This window comes from Nansenia antarctica (genome assembly GCF_963989245.1).
Source record: "Nansenia antarctica genome assembly, chromosome: 10".
Lineage (NCBI taxonomy): Eukaryota > Metazoa > Chordata > Actinopteri > Argentiniformes > Microstomatidae > Nansenia > Nansenia antarctica.
Genome location: NC_137680.1, coordinates 16,079,465 through 16,100,747, shown reverse-complemented (window position 1 = coordinate 16,100,747; position 21,283 = coordinate 16,079,465). Strand labels below are relative to the sequence as shown.

Below are 21,283 nucleotides of genomic sequence, written 5' to 3'. Positions count from 1 at the left end.
AATTAATTCTACTTCAATGCAATGGGTATATGCGGCTGCCTCGAGTTTTTCACCCAGCAATCAATAAACCATCACGTCAATCATCCGTTGCCTTGGTATCCTTTGACGTCACACCCCCTGCTCCTCGGGCTGGTGTGATTGGAGGGAAACCCCGTGGATTACTGGTGTGATTGGAGGGAAACCCCGTGGATCACTGAGAGACCGGACGGGTAGTGAGAGAATCAGCTGTGTAACGTAGCTAGCTAGACCGAGAACACCACTATCTCTTAGCACTCAGGTAAGACAACATCTTCCGTTCAGAAAATAACAGGTGTACGTGTGGTAAGGTTAATTCTGTCATAACGTATGTAGTCCGCAATACTAGCAAAGGGTAAAATATGTTGGACTATGAGTATCTTTGTCGGTTAGCATTAGCAGTAGCCAAGCAAGAACAATGGCTGGTTAGCCCCAGCGCCTGGGTGAGGAGGTTGTAGGAGTTGAAGTCAGGTTCGCTGTGGTTAGTCTGGTTACAGACGCCAGCGAGATTTGAGAAGCCGTTTTTTTTCTTTTAGGACAAGTTGTCAAACTCGGTAAACCTTCAACGTTGCGTTTCATGGACGGCAGCATTTTGACAGCTAACGCAACGCCTCGCTAGCTGTCACACTGATGCCCGTCTTTTTTTCTCTTTTTTTTTTATATACTAAAATTGCTGGTCTGGCCTGTGTCGCCTTGTTTCATCGGGTCACGAGGAAAACACTTGTCACATTTTGTTATAAAGTAGCGAGTTTTTAGTAGCTAGTTAACATCGGGTGACGGTAGTTCCAGCTCCGCCAGACAGCCTCACGGTGCGTCAGCCTGGCTGGCTAGTTAGCGGGGCTTGGCTGGCTAGTTAGCGGGCTGGTTGGGCCCCATTGCCGGGTAGTAATTTCCGCATCAGTCATTCGCTAGTCGCGATGGTAATGTGCCCTGATCCTTGTATCTAGCTAGCTCGATTATAAAGCTAAAATCACATATACTAGACGTCTGAGATTACTACCACAGATTGCTAGCTACCAGCTACGAGCACACACTGCCCTTCGTGTGAAAATGACGCTAGCTAGCTAGCTAGCTGGCTGGCTGGCTGGCTAACCACCCAACAGGTACAGATGGGTGTGGTGGGGAGTGTACGCACATCCGCGTTGTTCCCTACCCCCTCACACTAGCTTGATTTTGATTCTGAAACGAATGCCAATGATTCATTCAATTATTTAATCATTTGATTAATTCATATTTCGTAGCAGTGTAAAGCCAGGCTAATTCCCGTCTGACTGTAGGCGTCATGCTGCTGGCTGATTATGCGATAGTAAGGGTGGAAGAAGTTATTGGGTTCTTGTAAAGGTTGCTGATTTGCTCTCGGGTTTTGAGAATGCTGTGCTACATGTACATGCTGGAATGGAAAATAAGGTATTGATTGAATTTGGTAAATCACTGCTGTCAGAGTTAGCAAAGGCCCGTGGGCCATCCTGCATGGTGCGAGCGGATGTAGAGGGTATTGATTCACTGAAGATGATGCGTTTCCCAATCTCTCTGGACCTCTGTGATTGCTGCCTGCTCTGTGGATCCCTTGTGTGAATTTCAATCGTGTGAACATGTTTTTTTCTTTTCTTTTTTCTTTTTTTAAAGCCTCTGAGTTTGAGAGAGGCCCAGAGTTCTAAACTAATTGTGTATAAGTTATATGCGCAATAACACTCTAATATCATAGAGTAGGTCTGAAAAAAGGTAAAGATTGCTTGACCCATGTGTATGGTGTTCCCCAGACTGATGCTGCCAGTTTCTCTATTGCATGTTTATGGCTAGTTTGTGTAACAGCACTGGATGAAAAGTTTGAGGGCACCATTTACATTAGATTTCTTGTTTTTGCTTCTGCCCATGTCAGTGTCAGTCACAGCAAGTGTAGTAATGATGATCATGCTAAAACATGTCTGTTCTCTTCCCCAGTACTGAGTAGCCATGGACAAGAGCGAGGTGGTCGTCCAGAAAGAGCTTGTGCAGAAGGCCAAGCTGGCGGAGCAGGCGGAACGCTACGATGACATGGCAGCCTCCATGAAGTTGGTGACGGAGGAGGGCACCCAGCTGTCCAACGAGGAGCGCAACCTCCTATCCGTGGCCTACAAGAACGTGGTGGGCGCCCGGCGCTCCTCCTGGAGAGTGGTCTCCAGCATCGAGCAGAAAACAGAGGGCAGTGACAAGAAACAGGCCATGGCCAAAGAGTACAGGGAAAAGATTGAGAAGGAACTGAAGGAGATCTGCAATGACGTGCTGGTAAGATTGGTCACCATTCTGCTCCAAGGTTCTACTTTGCTTTCTTTCAACCAGATCAAAGGGGGTAAACTGTAATTTATACCACCAGAAAATCCACACCAAAATGGTGTGTAATCTTTACACTTGGGATTATTATTTTTTCAATGACCATCAAATTATTTGCAGAGTCACCTTTTACGACAGCATGTGCTGGGCCTTTCTCCAGAACCGTGCTTTAGTTCTGCATGGCAAGTAGTTTGACAGTAATTCAGATGTGTCAATTGCGCTTGCTCTAATTACCTGTCATGAGCAAGGGTCTCCTCTCTCTGGGGTCATTAGAGCATTCCTGATCACATTTGTCCCTGTGTTGAAACAGAGTTGACCTGAGAAGGAGAGGTGTCACATCATGTATAGTAGTGGTCCTGGATCAGGTTGGGGAAATAGATGGTGGGTCCTCCCCGAATAGTGGTTCTATGTTCTCTCTACCAGACTCGTTATATAAAGTGTGTCAGGCCTGTGGAATGGAACTTCCTTGTTTGATCAAATCTTCCTGGTGAAGTCTGGGGATGATGCATGTGCAGTACATTACCCAGGAGATGGGAATGTGAGATAGTAGATGTGGTAGGAGGATGGATTGCCTCATACAGTACAAACATGTAAATGTTCTCACATGTGTAGTTTAGATAAATTCTATACTGCTGGTTTGAGCTAGGCCTATATATAGAATTGTGGACTGATGTTCTCAGCTCCCGAAGACAGCAAGCTGAGTTTAGGGAGTGGCTAGAAGGCCACATGTTGGGTGCTCCCCCCTCTCTCTCTCTCGTCTGACACTATTTCATGGTGGTGGCTTTTCCAATATGGAGCCCTGCAGTGAGAACCTGATCATGCAGCATTTTGGGAAGTTCAACAAAATGTCTAGGTGTCTTGAATAGTGGAATTTCTTTGGTTGATTAATTGCACCTTCCGGGCTTTGAGAGAGAGAAGGAGAGAGCTTTCATAGACCGTGGGTGTCTGGGTGTCATATAATTCTTGGGAGCCTCTCTGAGGGGTGTATAGGGAAACAAAGGACACCCATCGGGGGCAACCTGACCCCTTGCGTATAGTCCGACTGTGAGTGGAATTGGCTTACATCAGGGTGTAGCAACTGCTGTCGTCGTTAAGGCCGTCAGTGCATTAGCTGTCCGGGTGAGTCACTGGGTCCTAATCCCATAATGACAGCAGCTGAGCCACCGTTCTGGGCCGCTGACCTCCACCTTAGTTTTCGCACAGGCACGCTGAGAAGAGGGGGAGGACGAGGTCACTTTCACTATACCCCGAGGGGCCGGCCCAGGGGAGGGTGGAGCTACTGCTCTCTCTGAGCAACAATGTATTGTCAAGACCTCCCTTGACTCCTCCCCTTACACACACACAGTAGTCTCTCGTTTTTGTCTCTGGGGTGTGTCGTGTGCCTGAGTCCAAGTGTGTTACTCCCCAACACTATTCATTGGTTCTTTTCCTTTGTGGAAACTACCGTTGTGTGTATGAATTCTACCATGATTTGTACTGTAAAACACTGCAGAATAGATGGGACAAACACATTTACCAGGCAGTACATAGGCTACCTAAAAAAAAAAAAAAGTACACTGACAATGAACACTTTTGTCTGAAATTGTGGATAAGTAAGTATGATGTCATGGTTCCGTTTGTTGGAATGTACCCTTGCCTTGAGGACGTTGTGTAATCTAATGTTATCCACAGCGTGTCATTGCATAACATTCGTAACTCTGCATTTCGGAGGACATGCAGCAGCCTTGTATGATGGACACCCTGACTGATATTAATTTGATTTAGTGTGTCGGCTGCCGATGACCCTGCTCTAGTTTATTGGGCAATGAATTTCTTCTCAAAGGGCCTCCCTGTGCTTCTCTTGCATGAGAGTGGCACATGACTAAGTATTGCCAATCCCCCACAGATCTCACAGTGTGGCGGAGATCCGGTTTGGAATGCGGGTCTGATTTTCATCTAACAACACCAAGCCTATGCGACACAATAGCAGTCTAATGGTGTGACATTTCAGTTACAGTTGAACATGTAGCTTAGGCCCCACTCACACATTCCTAACACGTTACTAGCTGTGGGTTCTCAGAGGTGCCACAGTGCTGCTGGTTGGGTATATGTACGCGGTCGGTCGTGTCTGGAGTTCGGCTAGCGGAGCTGCAAATGAGGGTGCTGTAGATCTGAGCAGGCTCTCTGACCTACTTCCTCTGTGAAACTCATCAGGAGTTCAGTTGGTTCTCTCCCCCCCCCCCCCCCCCCTCTTCATCTGTGATGCAACTTTGGCTTGTACCCCAAGGCTATCAAAGGTAGCTTCATTTCGCCTGAACCAAATCTGTGGGGGTTCACTGGCCAGCTAGCTATGTGTTTGTGGGGAAATGGATGGACAGACTCATATGGAACTGACACCGCTCTCTGCGGAGGTGGGTGGACGACGACATCCCATCCATGACCCTGTAGTTCTTTGGGAACAAGTAATGGCTTCTTTCCAGTGTGAATAGGCCTACAGAGGTCATTCTCACATTGTTCCATCTTTGTACTGTTTGTAATGTATACAGTACTAGTATACAAGTCACATAATCATGTAAATGACTGTTGACTACGGTGCTGAAATGTGATTTGCATGTGTTCTAACAGACTGCCTCTCTTTGTGTTCTCTCCTCAGGGTCTCCTGGACAAGTTCCTCATCCCCAACGCTACTCCAGCTGAGAGCAAAGTCTTCTATTTGAAAATGAAAGGAGATTACTACCGCTATTTAGCCGAGGTGGCTTTGGGCGAGGAGAAAACCAGTAAGCCCCTGGGATAAGTCCCTATTATGTCCCTCTTATGCCAACCTGGAGTGTGTGGGTTGGGTTGAGTTTGTGGTGGAAGGTGGGAACAGTGAGGGGATGTAATCCACACCTCCAGTTAGAGGCAGGGCCAAGACCGAAAGATCTTGTTAAATGTGTCTTGTATGTTCAACAGGTCTGTTGGCACGTTGGCCATCAAGCTGCTGTTCACATTGGCTGAGGCTGCTCCATCAGCACTGAGAAGATGTCCCACCATTTAAATTAGTTACACCCTTGAAATGATAATACAAATTATATATTGGTCATAAAGAATAAAGGCATGTACATTAGTTAGTAGGGATGCAGCAGAAACCAGCTCAAACATGCCACAATGCATATATTGATTATTGAGTGACTGAGCTTAAGAGGTGTAGTATGGAATAGTGCTGGAGGTGTTTCTAGCTGTAAAGAAGACATTGATTAGAATTAGATAAGTAGCCAGTCATTCAACTTCTCCTTCAGTAGGCACACAGCGCCTGTTTTAGATTGTGTGCCGTGCGCTACGGGTTTTTTTGTAGCGTGTGCTTCCTTGTTGGCAAGTTTCAGAGCCCTCCTGCTCCACTATTCATGAAGTCACTGTCACATGATGTTCCGTCTACGTTTAGGAGAGGCTGCTTAGCATTGTGTTTCCGTTTCCCCCCCTTCAGACTTTGACGCTGCACCCAAACAGGAAATTACATGGTGGAAGCTTGACTGTTGAATTCCAGTCAAAGATGACTTCATTTAACCACAATTTCTAAAAGGGGGGAAAAAAAAGGAGTGTGCAAACGCTGGAAACGGTTAGAGCCTCAGAACAAATCTTGAGTCTTCAGACCCCCACCAGCCCCCTTTTAGATGCACTGTTGAGTTTTGACAACAAATCATTCAGAGGCCTGGCCGTGAAGCACAAGCCTTAACACACACGAGCCTCCGCGATCAGACAGAGCAGCTTGGCCAGGCATTCCCAGGGGAGCCAGTGTGGCAGAAAGAGGGAGAGAGGGGTGTGGAACGAGAGAGAGAAAAGGGAGCGGCTGGCCAGCTTCCTGTGTGCTGCTGCTGCAGCAGGAGATCTGGTGGAGCAGGTTCTGGCTTGTGTCTGCCCCCACTAGCAGATGAACCAACGGATGAATTATGCAGTCGTATATCTCTCAACTTTGCACCATTTTCATTAATCCTCTCTCTTTTTTGGGCGGTGAAATGACAGTTATGTATGACGGTATGGGGCACTGCTGTGTTCTGTGGCTTTAGAACCTCCAGCGTTAGCCTCCCTACCTGTGCCACGCCCATTAAACCCTGTTTAACCCCAGAGGCGCGTCCTCAGACAGGGTATTACTCATCGACCAGTGGGAGATGAGGTGTGGCTGAGCATCATGTTATTAGCACGTAAATGCCATATACATTTACATTTTTAGCATTTAGCAAACGCCAAAGCGACTTACAACAAATACTTATATTTATTCTAAGTGAATCATCTATCCATCAGTCATCGCAAGAAAAGTAATCTCTGCTTGGGCCTGGGGCTATTGGCAGTCATAATGCTAGAAGATGGAAGTTTTGTTTTGTTAATATACAGTAGAGAAACTGAACAGGGGGATAGGGAGGTTTCAGGCACAGGATTTTGATTTTGTACAGTCAAAGGTGTGACAGTATGAAAATGTCAGTGAAAGGCATGGCAAGGCTATTACACAAGTGGTGGTAAGGAATAGGGGGTTTGTTTATTAAAAATAAACATTTAAAAAATAAATGTTACAGTTTGTCATGGACACAAAGTAATCCAATTGGTTTGCCAGTGTCAAGGTTTTTGTTGTTAGTCTTGTGGAATTATGGATCAAGGAAGCACAGAGGCCAGTCAGTGCATGTGGGAACAGAGGAAGTCACACAAGGCTCAGTTCCCTTTTGTGTGAGACAGTCGGTCCATTGTGTTCAGCTTCAGGAGAGGAAGAAATCTACACACCTCGTTATTGGCTAGAAATGGTCCCAACTGAACGAATGCTCCTCCGCAATGAGATTCATACTCCTAGTATTCATAGCTGTATCACGCCTGGATCAAGAGCTTATCAGTATGGCTGTATGCCCTCCCTGGTATGTTTTATGTTGCTTTATAATAATGACATTCCTACTGACATAAGTCTACCTAATGATGTATTTTTGCAGTTCAGGAGATATTGGATTTTCCCTAAGTGTTTCTGGATTCTCTAATCAATCTGGTAGATTTTGGTTTTGACTGCCTTTTTAAAATACTGTTGCGTGTGCCAAAGTGGCTCTCATGTTACCTGTTTCCAAGGCAACAGCAGGAGGCCTGGAGTAGAGGACCGTAGCCCATTCTCCCATTGAGGATGCTTGGTGTTACACTTGCGTTCTTCTCCATCTTGCCTAGAACATGCCTGGATTTGCTCAAGCCTAATCTTTTCAGAAACATCTACATATCAATTGATATTTCCGGCTAAAAGCACTGATACAAGGGTCTGTTTTGTCTGAACATTTGATTTCAAGAGTGATAAAATATAAACCGAGACTAATTGCTGTTCTCATCTCTCCTCAGCCATCATCAGCTCCTCACAGGAGGCCTATAAGGATGCCTTTGACATCAGCAAGAAAGACATGCAGCCCACGCATCCCATTCGCCTCGGCCTCGCTCTCAACTTCTCTGTCTTCTACTATGAGATCCTCAACTCACCTGAGCAGGCCTGCAAGCTGGCCAAGACCGTAAGAGCTTTGTACAAATCTACATCTTAATATAAGATATGTGGAAAAGTGTGACTGCTTGTTTGGAAAACATCTTTTCTCATTAGTTTTTCCATGATCCTGCAGGCTTTCGATGATGCGATTGCAGAGCTTGATTCGCTGAGTGAAGAGTCCTACAAAGACAGCACATTGATCATGCAGCTACTGAGAGACAACTTGACAGTAAGTATGAAGCATGTCATAGGCCCTGCCTGGTTTCCCTAGATTATTAGTTGTTATAATATCCAAGTAAGAGGGTTAATAGTGTCTCACTTCCATTTTGTGAAAATGCTAATATTCCTATAAAAATGGAAAGCATAAGTAAACATGTCTACCACAGAGTCGTCAGATTTTAATATATCTGTGATGTCTACCCTCTGTGCTTAGCTTTACTCACATGTGATTTGGATATTGTTATACAGAATGTTTGAATATGTCTCTTCCACCCATCGTTCCCCCTCCTTCACAGCTGTGGACCTCAGACAACCAGGGTGACGGTGAGGACGCAGAGGAGCCCAGAGATTGAAGTGAATCCCATGTCCCTGTCTGCCTGTCATCGTCCCAGCTCATCAACACTGAGACCACCTCATCGTCCAGCTTCTCTCTTTTTAGTTCTGTCACCAGCGTCTCACTTCTACTGGTTTACTTTTCTTTTGTAGTCATTGTGGGTGTTTTTCAGGGCTTGGTTTGGAGGGGGGAGGGATGGGGAGGGCCGGGGGGTGGGTGGGATCTGGGTTTGGATGGGGACCTGTCTGTTGACCTTGTTTTCATGTGGGGGAGCAATAGGGTGTTACATGTAATGTTGTGAGGGGGGGGCAAGTTCTAAACTCATGCAATGTGGCAAGTAAAGTTTTAAGTCAATGGTATACTCTGTATATTCATGTTAACGATATTATGCTTGACACCATTGCTTGATACATCTGTGGTTCTTGTCAACATCAGTCTCTTTTTATTGGAGGCAACAGCAGTTTGTGTGGAGCTAGAAAACTGACAGCAGGAGCATAGGTGGTAATGCAAAGGAGACTGTCGATAGCAGGCATCGTTGTGATGAACAGAGAGGTTACATTCCATAATACTGTCATTTGCTCAAGTTTTATTATTCCTCATTTTGGGTGACCTGCTAACATCTTTGTATTTCTATGTATCAATTACGAGGTATAGAAAACTTAAGAACAAAGAGAGCACACAAGCTTGATACTGTCACTGTTTGAAAAAGCAGAGCAGTTAGGATTTTCCCATGTGCTTATCTAGTTACTGCTTTTCCAATTAAGGTTTTTATTTGTTTTTGATTTGTTTTTGTTTTAATTTCCTTTTTCTTTTGATACTTGCCTAAATTGCATGTGGCTAAGAAATAGTTAACGGGGAGGAAAGGGAGATTGCTGTTGGGCTGGCTAGCTTTGTTCATGTCTTTGGAATTTTCATACGAAACACCCAAGCATAACTGTTATTTGGAGGGAAATATGTAATTTCATGTATGTGGAATAAAAAGATAATTTAAAAGTTTTAAGCTGTCTGTTCTGAATCAATTTGGAGCCATGTTCTCTTTCCTATTGAAGTCTGTTTATAACTTTGAGGCTACAGTCCCCTCCAAGTATTTGGTTGGGGAAGCTAAAATTGAGGGAAGGTGACATCCTGTGCTTTTGCCTCACATTAGTCATTTGATCTCAACTCCTTGCTGGAGTAGAAAGCCAAAATTCCTGTTCTAACTTCACTGTCCAAATACTGTGTATTTATACCTCTGTTTAGAGCTACTGATCTCAATCCAGACCCTGGGGTCCTCAATGGATACAATGTGGTGTTTCTTGGGATCCTTAGTGCCAGGGTTTGGATCACAGATGTCGACTTCTGTGTACAACAAGGCAAGTAGTTGGTAGCCAAGATAATACTTGAAAGTGTTAGAAATCTCACAACACCATGCCACATACTGTTGGCCCATGAATATCCAGACCATAAGGAAACCAACAGGGCTGTGAGTTGGCTTGAATGTCTGTCTTCTATGAATCACTGCCTGGAGGAGCATGAGTCATGGAGGAAGAAAGTAGACAGGCTCACTCACAAGTCCTCTCCCTATCTCACACTCCACTCACTTTCATACACTGAACTATAAATGCCTGGTTAATTGTGGTCAATCATTAGTTCTCCGTAATACAGTGTCTAGGTGCCACATCACCAGTGTGTTCTTCTTGGAACACCAAACCAAACCCTGCTTGTCTTGTGCCCAGATGAATTCAACAACTGCCCTACAAATATGTAAGCCCCTCCCCCCACACAAGGCGGGAGTTGTCGAGAAGTCTCCATGCTGCCTGCCGGGCGTGTCTGCCTTTTGCTCGAGTCCAGGGTGTGGGTGGGACTGCTCCGAGAGGCGCCTTGCCACAGAGGAATGTCGAGGCAGAGACGCATTAAACCTACCTACTCATGAGGGAAAACCAACCTTGTCTGAGGAGAATATAGCATCCTGAAGACAGTGACGCAGTGTGCTACCTCTTTCCAGCCACTGGGGACAGCTTTCTAGAACATTAAATCCAGATCAAAATGATCATGTTTTGTGTTACATTTTGTTCCCCTTTTACTTAGACATTGCTTTTTATGACCACATGACAATTGAATGAATGATAACATATACGCTCACCAAACACTTTATTAGGAACACTATACAGGGTAGGGGCCTCCCTTTGCTCTCAAAACAACCTCAATTCTTCATGACATTGATTCTACAAGATATTGGAGACATTCCTTTGAGATTCTGGTCCATGATGACATGATTGCATTCAGCAGATTTTTCAGGTGCACTTTCAAGCTGTGAATCTCCCATTCTACCACATCCCAAAGGTGTTCTACTGGATTCAGATCTGGTGACCAGGAAGGCCACTGAAGAACACTGAACTCATTGTCATGTTCATTAAACCAGTTTGAGACGACTTTTGCTTTGTGACATGGTGCATTACCATGCTGTACATAGCCATGAGAAGATTGGCATATTGTGGCCATGAAGGGATGCACATGGTCAGCAACAATACTGAAATAGGCTGTGGCCTATTCATGCGATGATTAGTTGGTATTAACAGACCCAACGTGTACCAAGAAAACATTCCCCACACCATTACACCACCTGAATGAATAAGAAGGTGTACAGGTGTTCCTATATATATATATATATATATATATATATATATAATTTCTTTTTAAAACAAATGGGAAGCCAATTCTTATGGGGTGGAGAAGTAGAATGATGTTCTGAAAACTGACCCCTGGTCTAACATGTGAGGTCCTTGGTTGGAGTCTTGTATTGGCCATGTGTCAGAATGTGAAATGTAGAAACTTAGAAAACAGTAGAAACCTCCCTGGGCTCAGTAGAATGTCTGACATGCACAGCAACACTAGTCTGTAGCACTCTTTTCAGGAACAGAGGGTGTCGGCTGAAACAGACTATTGTTCACAACCTTATCACAACCACTTGGGCTCAAATAATGGCGAAACTGGAGACTGTTGGGAGTATATACAATAGGTTGATTTATTCAGACTGTAAACATTTACAGCCAAACAATCAATACAATCAACATAAATACATAGATTTACATGGATTGGCATAGTGAAAAGAATGACCTCACATTACTTCTCTGGAAGCTGATGTTAGATTGCTGTTGTGGATTATTGTGACCAGAGACTGATGTAAAAAGGAGGGAAACATCCTATTTATACATTAGCTATTAAATAATAATAATAATCGTAATAATAATAATAATAATAATAATAATAATAGTAATAGTAATAATAATAATTAATGTAAACCACCACTCTGAAATGACACTCCTCGTTGTAATTATGGATATCTCTTAGTGCATCAATGACAATGTAATGCTTAGATGTAGATGAATGAAAAAGGGATTACAAGTTTTATTGTATTATTGTGCTGCATACTTGTTTTACACAGGGTTTTACACTCACTGCCCCCTCTGCTGGATCTGACAGGAAAGGTGTCCTTGAGAGGCAACTACTGCACATGCTTTATCTTATAACACAAATCGTTGCCGTTCAGTGGACATTATTCATATGACATCAGAGCAGATTATTAATGCTTTCCCAGGGAAAACATTTAATGTTACCTTTATGATAAGAAAATGAATTACATCTAAAAAAGTAAAAAATAAAACGCTTAATAAAATAGAGATACATTCAATATCGATACATTCATAGAGAAAGTTAAATGACACCTCAAGGATGTTTCTGGATGCCGGTACATGTCACGCCGGTGACGTCATGACGTGGAGCACGCAGAGGGTTCTGCTCTCCGCCTCCGCAGCACGGTCATTTCCCTGCCATTCCTCTGCGCGGTGTGTGCTTCGGAGCTAGCCTCAGCACACATTTTATTATTATGACAAATATCCAAAGCTGAAATATTAACTGAAACATTATTTTTGTAAGAAAAAGAACTCGGTGAAGCAGGATTTGATTTGCAAGCAACACAAGGAACGAGAACAAGAACGGCGAATTTAAAACAAGAAAAAGCAAAAAGCAGGCCTATCTAAAGTTAGCATACTAGCATCGTTAGCATACTAGCAGGATAGCATCACTGTCGAAGGCGTGGGTGAGCAAACCAAACCGCTAAGTGTATCGCTATCGCTAATTTCTTTAAAAAAGGCATTTACATTCTATTTTCTTATTGGAATTGTCGATATTGTATTTGGGTATTTTAAACAATAACAAGCTGTGAAGATTGCAGAGGCCCCGAAATTCTTCTTCAAGCTATCGTGTAGCTAGGCTAATCGACACTCTGCTACCGTTCCGCTAGCTAAGCTAAGCTACCTTACCCGCGTTCTTGCTCTTTGCCTTGCGTGCAAATTGAAAAACCTTGAAGCATTCAAAGAAACGGAATCGTCGACTAACGTTTTTGGGGACAATTCTGAAGAACACAGCCTGCTTGACACAGTTGTCATAGTCCAGTTTTTATCCCCATATTTGTTCCACCCTCGTGTGTGTCTGAGAGCACGCAGCCAGACATGAACCCCAGCGCGCCCAGCTACCCCATGGCCTCCTTGTACGTCGGCGACCTGCACCAGGACATCACCGAGGCCATGCTGTACGAGAAGTTCAGCCCGGCGGGTCCCATCCTGTCCATCCGTGTGTGCAGGGACATGATCACCCGCCGATCTCTGGGATATGCCTACGTCAACTTCCAACAGCCAGCTGACGGTAGGTTTACATGACGAAACCCCATGGTCTTAAGTGGTTAAGTAATGATTAAGTAATGAATGTATATGACATGATAGCAGATGCGACTCACTGCACGTCTCGCAAATACAAACCGTGGGCTAATGTGGCCCAAATCCAACCATCTGTTAAGTCATTAAGCCCCATGTCTATTACACAATTTGTCCGTGTCATTTTGAGAAATGTTATGACACCCTTACCCGCCCAACAGCTGAACAGTACAACTACTGCACTTAGTGATCGTGACTGATTGGATTTATCTTGTTTTTCAGCTGAACGTGCCCTGGACACCATGAACTTCGACGTCGTGAAAGGAAGACCTGTGCGCATCATGTGGTCCCAGCGTGACCCTTCCCTGAGGAAGAGTGGAGTTGGCAACATCTTCATCAAGAACTTGGACAAGTCCATTGACAACAAAGCCCTCTACGACACCTTCTCTGCCTTCGGAAACATCCTGTCGTGCAAGGTAAGAGGTGCTTCTCATTGTGTGTGCCTCCATGTTGTGCCTTTTGTTCAGCATGCAATTTCAATGCGGTGGTGTGAAACAGATTGTTCATGTTAATGTGCCTCTTAGTATGCATGATGGAAAACAATTGCTTAAATGCCCACACATGTCCTTTCTCCAAGGTGGTTTGTGATGAGAATGGCTCAAAAGGCTACGGCTTTGTGCACTTTGAGACCCAGGAGGCTGCTGAAAGAGCCATTGAGAAAATGAACGGCATGTTGCTCAATGACAGAAAAGTGTAAGTGTGAACTGTCTACTTCATAAAGGACATGTTAATCTGTGACATTTATTCACACATGTTGTAGACAGAGGTCCTGTATTTGCATTTTGGTTGAGTTTGATTTTTGCATTCCACTAACTCAATTTGTGTCAACGATTGCCGTGTGACCTTTGCTTTACTTTGCTGTCTTGTCCAATAAAGTACATACCTTTAGTCCGATTTAATTACCTAAATGGCTGCTACAGATAATGGTTGTCAATGTTAAGTCATATTTTCCAACGGACATTATGTCAGATGTGTCACCCACCTCTCCTGTATCTCTCTTGCTTGACACACCTTTCTATGTACGGTTCAGCTCTAACAATCTTTATTTTTCCTATGATAGGTTCGTGGGACGATTCAAATCTCGCAAAGAACGCGAGGCCGAACTCGGCGCCAGGGCTAGGGAGTTCACCAACGTGTACATAAAGAATTTTGGCGACGACATGGACGATGAAAAGCTCAGAACGACGTTTGAAGCATATGGTAAGTGTTTTCCGGGTATGTTTTCTGTGTGATACCCAGCTTACCTCTCAGTTTGACCTTTTATTAAGTTTACGTAAATGTTGTCCATTTCAGGACCAGCCTTGAGTATCCGGGTCATGACTGATGAGAGTGGAAAGTCCAGGGGTTTCGGCTTTGTCAGTTTCGAAAGGCATGAGGATGCCCAGAAGGTTAGTAATGCTATACATTTTCAAAACTTATCTAATTAGGTGAAGGAGGTGTACCGATCAGATACTGACTGACAGTATCAGGGTGATATAATAACCATTTAGTCATGTTTGTGTGTCATGTATGTATGGTGTTTACTGAATTTTTGGATGGACAAGAATGATGCCATGCATAGCACATGGCTTGTATTAAAAGGGGGAAATGTCCTTTTATCGGACCGGTACTCAAATTTCAGAACCGTTGTCGGCAATGAAAAAGTTGTATCGGTACATGCCTACTATCTAACTAGGGACGGCAGGTACCCTAGAGGTTAGAGGGGCTGGCTAGTAATCGGAAGGTCACTGGTTCGATCCCCGCCTCAGGAGGGAGCTGCATGTGAGCTGGTGACTGGATGGTTGCTGGCATCTTATCCAATATGTCTACCACTGCCGTTGTGTTCTTGAGCAAGCCACTTAACCCCTAATTGCTCCAGGGGCGCTGACCTTGTGTCCAGAGCAAAAGATACATTTTGTTGTACAACAAGGTTGAATCTAATCTAACACTTGAAGTTGCCTCTGTACCTGTGTAGTAACACTACACTAATTGCTGCTGTACTATCATTGTACTTACATGGTACAGACATTACTTAAGTACATGTACTGTGTGAGCAGAGCAATTACTGAGTCACCTCAGGGTCAACATGTTGAGTGTGACCAAACTATCTACATGCGGATGGGAGCTTAAATGTCTTGTGAATACAGTGTCTGATTGGTGCTTGTCTGATGTCCACAGGCCGTCGATGACATGAATGGCAAGGAGTTCAATGGCAGGCAGGTCTACGTGGGCCGGGCCCAGAAGAAAGGAGAGCGTCAGACAGAGCTGAAACGCCGGTTCGAGCAGATGAAGCAGGACCGCATGACCAGATACCAGGTTTGTGGGCCTCTGTTTTGCATCTGGTATCACATTAGTCAATGCTCCATGGTGATCATTGGTGTATTTTTAGGGATGTAGAACATTTCAATAAACAGGGTTTCTCTCTACCAGGGTGTCAATCTTTACGTGAAAAACCTGGACGATGGCTTAGATGACGAGCGCCTGCGCAAGGAGTTCTCCCCCTTCGGCACAATCACCAGTGCTAAGGTACCAGCATCAGACACTCTCCATTACACTGATGTTTCTGTTATGCTGGGTTGGGTCTGCATTGATGAGTTCTCATGTGGCTGTGGCTAACTACATTTGGGCTTATTCATGTTTAAGTGTACTTTGGAACCAATGTGAATTTCACATGGATTTGAACCATTTATGTTCACTGCTAACTTAACTTTTGTCCTCTCTCCCCTCTCTCTAGGTGATGATGGAGGGTGGACGCAGCAAGGGCTTTGGCTTTGTGTGCTTCTCTTCGCCCGAGGAGGCCACCAAGGCTGTGACTGAGATGAACGGCCGCATCGTGGCCACCAAGCCCCTGTACGTGGCTCTGGCCCAGCGCAAGGAAGAGCGCCAAGCCCATCTGACCAACCAGTACATGCAGAGGATGGCCAGCGTCCGCGCCGTTCCCAACCCCGTCATTAACCCCTACCAGCCTGCTCCACCATCTGGATACTTCATGGCTGCCATCCCACAGGTCAGAGAGCGGCCTAACCCCTGTGGTTGTCTGGCAGCCTCGTCAGAGACGTGCTGGTAGTAGAGAACTCTCTGTCAGTAGAGAAGAGTGTGTTGTTGACCGTCCCCTTTGATGTTCCCTCAGGCCCAGAACCGTGCTGCTTACTACTCCACCAACCAGCTGGCTCAGCTGCGACCCACTCCTCGTTGGGCCACCCAGGGTGTGAGACCACAACGTAAGTACCCAGTCTTGGATCACGTGGTGATTTGAATGTGACAAATGTAAAATACAGCTGCGGTCCTTCAATGACAGATATTTAGGTAGCCTCACCCAATCTCCTTTCTTTTATCATCTGCTTCCAGACTTCCAGAACATGCCCAACACCATGCGTCCATCGGCTCCCAGGCCCCAAACCTTCAACGCCATGAGGCCCACGTCCTCCCAGGTGCCCCGTATGATGACCTCCCAGCGCATGGGTGAGTAGGTCTTTGTGGAGTGGGCTCTGCACATGATTTTTGAGACCACTATTAGAACGTAGACCGTGAATATGCCCTTGGTTGTGACCGTCTTCCTCTCCCCCCCCTCAGCAACCCAGGCCCTGGGACAGCGCCCTGCCGGTGCGGCTGCAGCTGCCGCCCCCATGCGTGGCGTGCCTCAGTACAAGTACGCAGCTGGAGTACGCAACCCTCAGCAGCACATGGCCCCCCAGCCACAGGTCCCCATGCAGCAGGTAAACATCTCACTCTGAGACTGTGTCTCAGGTTGGAATGTCCTATTAGGAGTTCTGAGGAAGTAGTTTATACTATTGGCTGATATGAGGGTCAGTTACATCACAGTTGAAGACTGTTTTAAGCACATTTTTGGGTTGTAGATGTCTTGAGTTCTACTGTGACTTAATTCCTCCTGGTTCCCCTACAGCCTGCTGTCCATGTCCAGGGCCAGGAGCCTCTGACTTCCTCCATGCTGGCCGCTGCTCCTCCTCAGGAACAGAAGCAAATGCTGGGTGAGTCTGTCGACTGGTTTATTTGGATGCCCATTAGCTGTTAAATAGCACAGCTACTCTGGTCCGACCGGCATCATGTGTGGTCCCTCTGACCGGCGTCCTGTGTGGTCCCCTCTGTTAGTGTCTGGTTCTCCTTGACAGTTTGTATTAAAAGGGGCCGGAGAGGGATGGGTACCCTTGTAAATCCGCTATACACATTTAAATATGAACGCGAGCCCCAATAGTGTCGAAACCAGTTTTTTTCTCTCGAAATGTGTAGTTTGTACCCGGCTTACTGATTTTGATTCTTCATCCCTCCAGGTGAGCGTCTCTTCCCTCTGATCCAGAACATGCATCCCAGTCTGGCTGGGAAGATCACTGGCATGCTGCTGGAGATCGACAATTCTGAGCTGCTCCACATGCTGGAGTCCCCAGAGTCCCTGCGCTCCAAGGTCAGTGGCTGTCCCATGACTTTGCCTGTGTCACCAGTCATTTGAATGAGCCGTAGTAGTGTGACTATTAAGTAAGATGGCCCATTTCAGTGGATTATTACCTCCTAGACTGTGGAGCTTGTTCATATTACTGGGACTAATGTAGCGTGTTTGTGTGTTCCAGGTCGACGAGGCTGTCGCTGTGCTGCAGGCCCACCAGGCTAAAGAGGCTGCACAGAAATCTGGGCCCAACCCAGTTCCCAGTGTCTAAGACGAGGTTAGTTTGTAACATGTTATGTACCTACTACAGAGTTCTTTGAACATGTCCTCCTTTTTGTATTTATCGATACTAAGTAGTACAAAGTATTATAGTACGTATTAACATTTCTGTGCGTTATTCATTTGTACTGTTGTGTTTTCTGTTTCAGGGACGGAGATCTGTACTTTGAAACCTGCTTCACCGAAGAAAAATTAGAAAAAAATTTAAACATTGAAAAACGTAAAACTCTCAAAACATTGCAAAATGAATAAATTATTTCATTAAAAAAATGAACGATTGACTTTGCCAGGTCTAGACAAGGGTAAGCTGGACCTTGATGATAAAAGTAAAAAAAGTTTATTTACAAAAATAGAAAAAATAGAAAAGGGAGGTTTGAAAAATGTTGAAATGGAAAAACATTCCTGTTTTGCATCCTTTTACTGTGTCAGTGCTCAGAATATCAACTGTTATGTACAGGGACTTGATAGCTGTGCATTTTGGAAAGTAATTTGGATTGAAAATCGTTGGCTGTAATAATAAACTCTCAAACACTTTATGCCTGCCTTTTGTCTAACTACTTTACCAATATAGAAATGTGCCCAGTCTAGCCTGGCCGCCCCAGATCGGTTTGCTCTAAGACAACTTCTGCTGTTGACATGACGCAGGCAGTAGTTGGCTATACAGCACACACATCTCTGGTGACCAGGCTAAGTCAGAGAAAGTGTCACATTTTATGGCTCTTAGTAATTATGGAAGGTGAATTTACAAAAAAGTCAAACTACTGTGCTTCTTACTGCAGCGTCATTCTGCCACCAGAGGGCACCATTGCCCAGTGATATAATGTATTTGAGGACCATTATCATATTCTTTAGTGAAATTAGATTCATCACAAATATTGCCTCCGTGTATCAAGTGTTTTTTTGAGTGAGACAGTGATGCTGTATAACTAAAACATGCTTTGTGATATTAGGCATTCACAGAAACTAGGACAGATTTGCATAACAAACACAAGACTGCTACCAGTGAGAGCAAATGTTTTAAGAAAATAATTGCAGTGTGTGCTTTGGCTGTGTGCTAAATAGCATGTAATTGATTGGATAAAGCAAATACATGTTTTATGGCTTTTATGCCTGTCTGTCTTTGAGCCAGACTGTCCAGATGGACTGGGTGTGGGGGGGGGGGGGCACAGAGGCCAAGGAGACAGTGACATGAATTATCATTGAAAGGCATTGAGGGCATTGTCTCCTTGGATATGGGCATATGTTCCTGGCCTCTGTTTACATTTGTGGCCATGTTCTGTTTACTGTAACCATCCAACTGTATCAACAGTTATTCCAACTTCTGCAACTGTTTACTTTCCAGTACTTAGAACAAGACATTGTTCCCAGTCTTATTAGCAGCAAAAGCTATTTAATCATGTTTCTACTCCTCCAGACAGACGTAATCCTTTATACTGGAACTAAGGGCACTTGGCTCTCTGTGTTTTGGAAATTGAAGAAATCTCTGGACAACTGTTTCCGAGCGTGCTTTTTAGTGAAACATGGGTATTTTTTGCTATTTTTAGCTTGAAGTTGGTACACATTGTCCTGTCCCTGGTGTACTGATTCAGATAAAGAAGATCTATGCTGATTCATTCTGCTTCCTTACTCATAAAATTGCTTCCAGACCCAGTTCAGTATCCTGCCTCATCATCCCCCCTCCATCTGGCTCCCTCCCTCACAATCAAGTTATATCCACCATGGCCGCCTCTTCAGCCAGGCCTGGCAATAAAGTCAGACTCTATGCCTGGATCTCTCTTTTATTGGAGCAGCAGACTCTTCCAATGTCTCACCAGCACTCCAACACAAACAGATTTAGGAATGAGGCCTTCTTGTTTAAGCTGGACTGGACCGTTAACATACTGATGACCTGATACAGTACATGAGAAAGTTTCCCCACACAGATTTCAAAGGATTATTCATCTAAACTATAAAAGTTTTTGCATTTCTTATGGTCTAGGGAGGCTTTAGCACATATTTTATTTTCACAAGTTGATGATACTTCACTGCACTTCCCACTGACCTGTCTCCTCAGAGGGGATGCTTTTATACTGATCTGTCTCCTCAGAGGGGATGCTTTTATATTGTTCTTGGTTCAGAAGAACTTTCCCTCAGGCTCTCTGGATGTAGTGATGCTGACGTTTATCTCTCCCAACACAGAATATGGTTCTCCTGAAAAGAAAGAGGTACAATCTAAGGAGCTGTGAATATGTTGTCAAAAAAACACAAGAGATTAATCCTGTATTGATCACAGTAGGCCTACTATAAATGTTTGTTGTGCTGACCTGCATCTTTTGTGAAAGAAAAGAAAAAAGCCACAGTTTACCCCAGATTCCTCCAGTCACATGATTTCCCAATCTGCTTCTTTTCAGCTGTTTGGCTTGGATGTTTATTTCCTTATAAGGATTACTTACATATGTTATGTAAGCGTACAATAATCTTTGAAATATCAATACATACGTGACTGTGAACAGAAGCCTCTGACCATCAGCCATCCCCTCTCTTGCTTTTTAGATGAAAATAAACAATAGGCTGTGTAATCCTCTTGGGGTTGGATTATATTTGTCTGCATCTACCCTGCCCACTACATATTTGTGGGAATTTATGACGTAGACATCTGTTGAAATAAATCTTGTTTTTAACCTTTTTGGGACATAGTGGAAAACAACATTCACTCTATTAGATGTTATCAGAATGTTTTATAATGTTAATTTTGTTTCAAAATTTAAATCAAATTGATCTTTGTGTTTATTCCCCCTGTGTTTTACAGACATTGTAGAAAATCTATTTCTGATTCACTGAATCGTTAAATCTATTAATTAACTTTACAATGAATATGTTTGGTTTAGGGATGGGTTTATGATTGTTTACACAGCTGCTCTGGACAGAGAGTACTCTGGACATGAAGCATTGCAAGAAGAGGACACATTATTCATGGATCACAACCTTTTTCTTGATATATTTCATTGCATTAGAATAATACTGATGTGTCTGATACCTTGGAAATAGCTTTCTTTTCTACTCTTGCTTGTATTGCACATGCGGAGGCCAGCCTCAACTCACTGGTGCCGGGTCTTGTTTGGCTGATGCATGAATGCAATAGCAAAGAAGTATAACAGGGTATTTGAAGGATTAGGGGGAATATAGCTGGGTCATTCTCAATGACCCGTATCACACGCACACAACGTGAAGTCACCCATTTCCTATGGATCAATGTCATCACACTGTGGGACTGATGAAGAGAACATTGCTTCATAAATGTAGGGGAAATTGTCAAATGAAAAACTGCAGACTAGGTTCTGCAATTATTATGGCTACCCAATCAAGAGATTCTGAATGTAACCGCAGCCAAGCGAGAGGGCACTGAGTGCGTATACAGATGGATTTTATGACTTGCCAAAGTGTGCTATTTGCATATTGACTGTGTGTGCAAACCGGTCTGGTCTGGAAATTAAAGTGTTTTAAAGGGTTTTATTTACAACTCTGATTTCTCAGCACAGGTGATGGGGTGATAAAGTATTTTCACA

General features: G+C 44.3%; 2 protein-coding genes across 2 annotated transcripts; both read left to right on the top strand.

Moving 5' to 3' along the window:
• Positions 1–174: 174 nt before the first annotated feature.
• Positions 175–8,514, top strand: LOC308165812 (14-3-3 protein beta/alpha-A-like). The gene is made up of 6 exons (XM_080539973.1): positions 175–277; positions 1,957–2,280; positions 4,958–5,081; positions 7,642–7,805; positions 7,911–8,006; positions 8,293–8,514. The coding sequence occupies exons 2-6, from the start codon at positions 1,969–1,971 to the stop codon at positions 8,347–8,349; spliced, it is 753 nt and encodes a 250-aa protein (XP_080396099.1). The 5' UTR covers positions 175–277; positions 1,957–1,968; the 3' UTR covers positions 8,350–8,514.
• A 3,634-nt stretch (positions 8,515–12,148) lies between these two features.
• LOC308166442 (polyadenylate-binding protein 1A) lies at positions 12,149–18,268 on the top strand. The gene is made up of 15 exons (XM_080540746.1): positions 12,149–13,013; positions 13,304–13,497; positions 13,659–13,774; positions 14,142–14,281; positions 14,375–14,469; positions 15,239–15,376; positions 15,491–15,586; positions 15,795–16,067; positions 16,191–16,281; positions 16,409–16,522; positions 16,634–16,776; positions 16,965–17,049; positions 17,350–17,480; positions 17,644–17,736; positions 17,888–18,268. Exons 1-14 carry the CDS (start codon positions 12,821–12,823, stop codon positions 17,728–17,730), a joined length of 1,896 nt encoding a protein of 631 aa, XP_080396872.1. The 5' UTR covers positions 12,149–12,820; the 3' UTR covers positions 17,731–17,736; positions 17,888–18,268.
• Positions 18,269–21,283: the final 3,015 nt, after the last annotated feature.

Excerpts from the sequence above, each read along its gene's own strand:
- LOC308165812 (XM_080539973.1), top strand. The coding sequence starts at position 1,969 with ATGGACAAGAGCGAGGTGGTCGTCCAGAAAGAGCTTGTGCAGAAGGCC. Across the intron at positions 2,281-4,957 it reads AGATCTGCAATGACGTGCTG|GGTCTCCTGGACAAGTTCCT; the intron begins GTAAGATTGGTC and ends TTCTCTCCTCAG. Across the intron at positions 8,007-8,292 it reads TACTGAGAGACAACTTGACA|CTGTGGACCTCAGACAACCA; the intron begins GTAAGTATGAAG and ends CCTCCTTCACAG.
- LOC308166442 (XM_080540746.1), top strand. The coding sequence starts at position 12,821 with ATGAACCCCAGCGCGCCCAGCTACCCCATGGCCTCCTTGTACGTCGGC. Across the intron at positions 15,587-15,794 it reads GCACAATCACCAGTGCTAAG|GTGATGATGGAGGGTGGACG; the intron begins GTACCAGCATCA and ends CCCTCTCTCTAG. Across the intron at positions 16,068-16,190 it reads TCATGGCTGCCATCCCACAG|GCCCAGAACCGTGCTGCTTA; the intron begins GTCAGAGAGCGG and ends ATGTTCCCTCAG.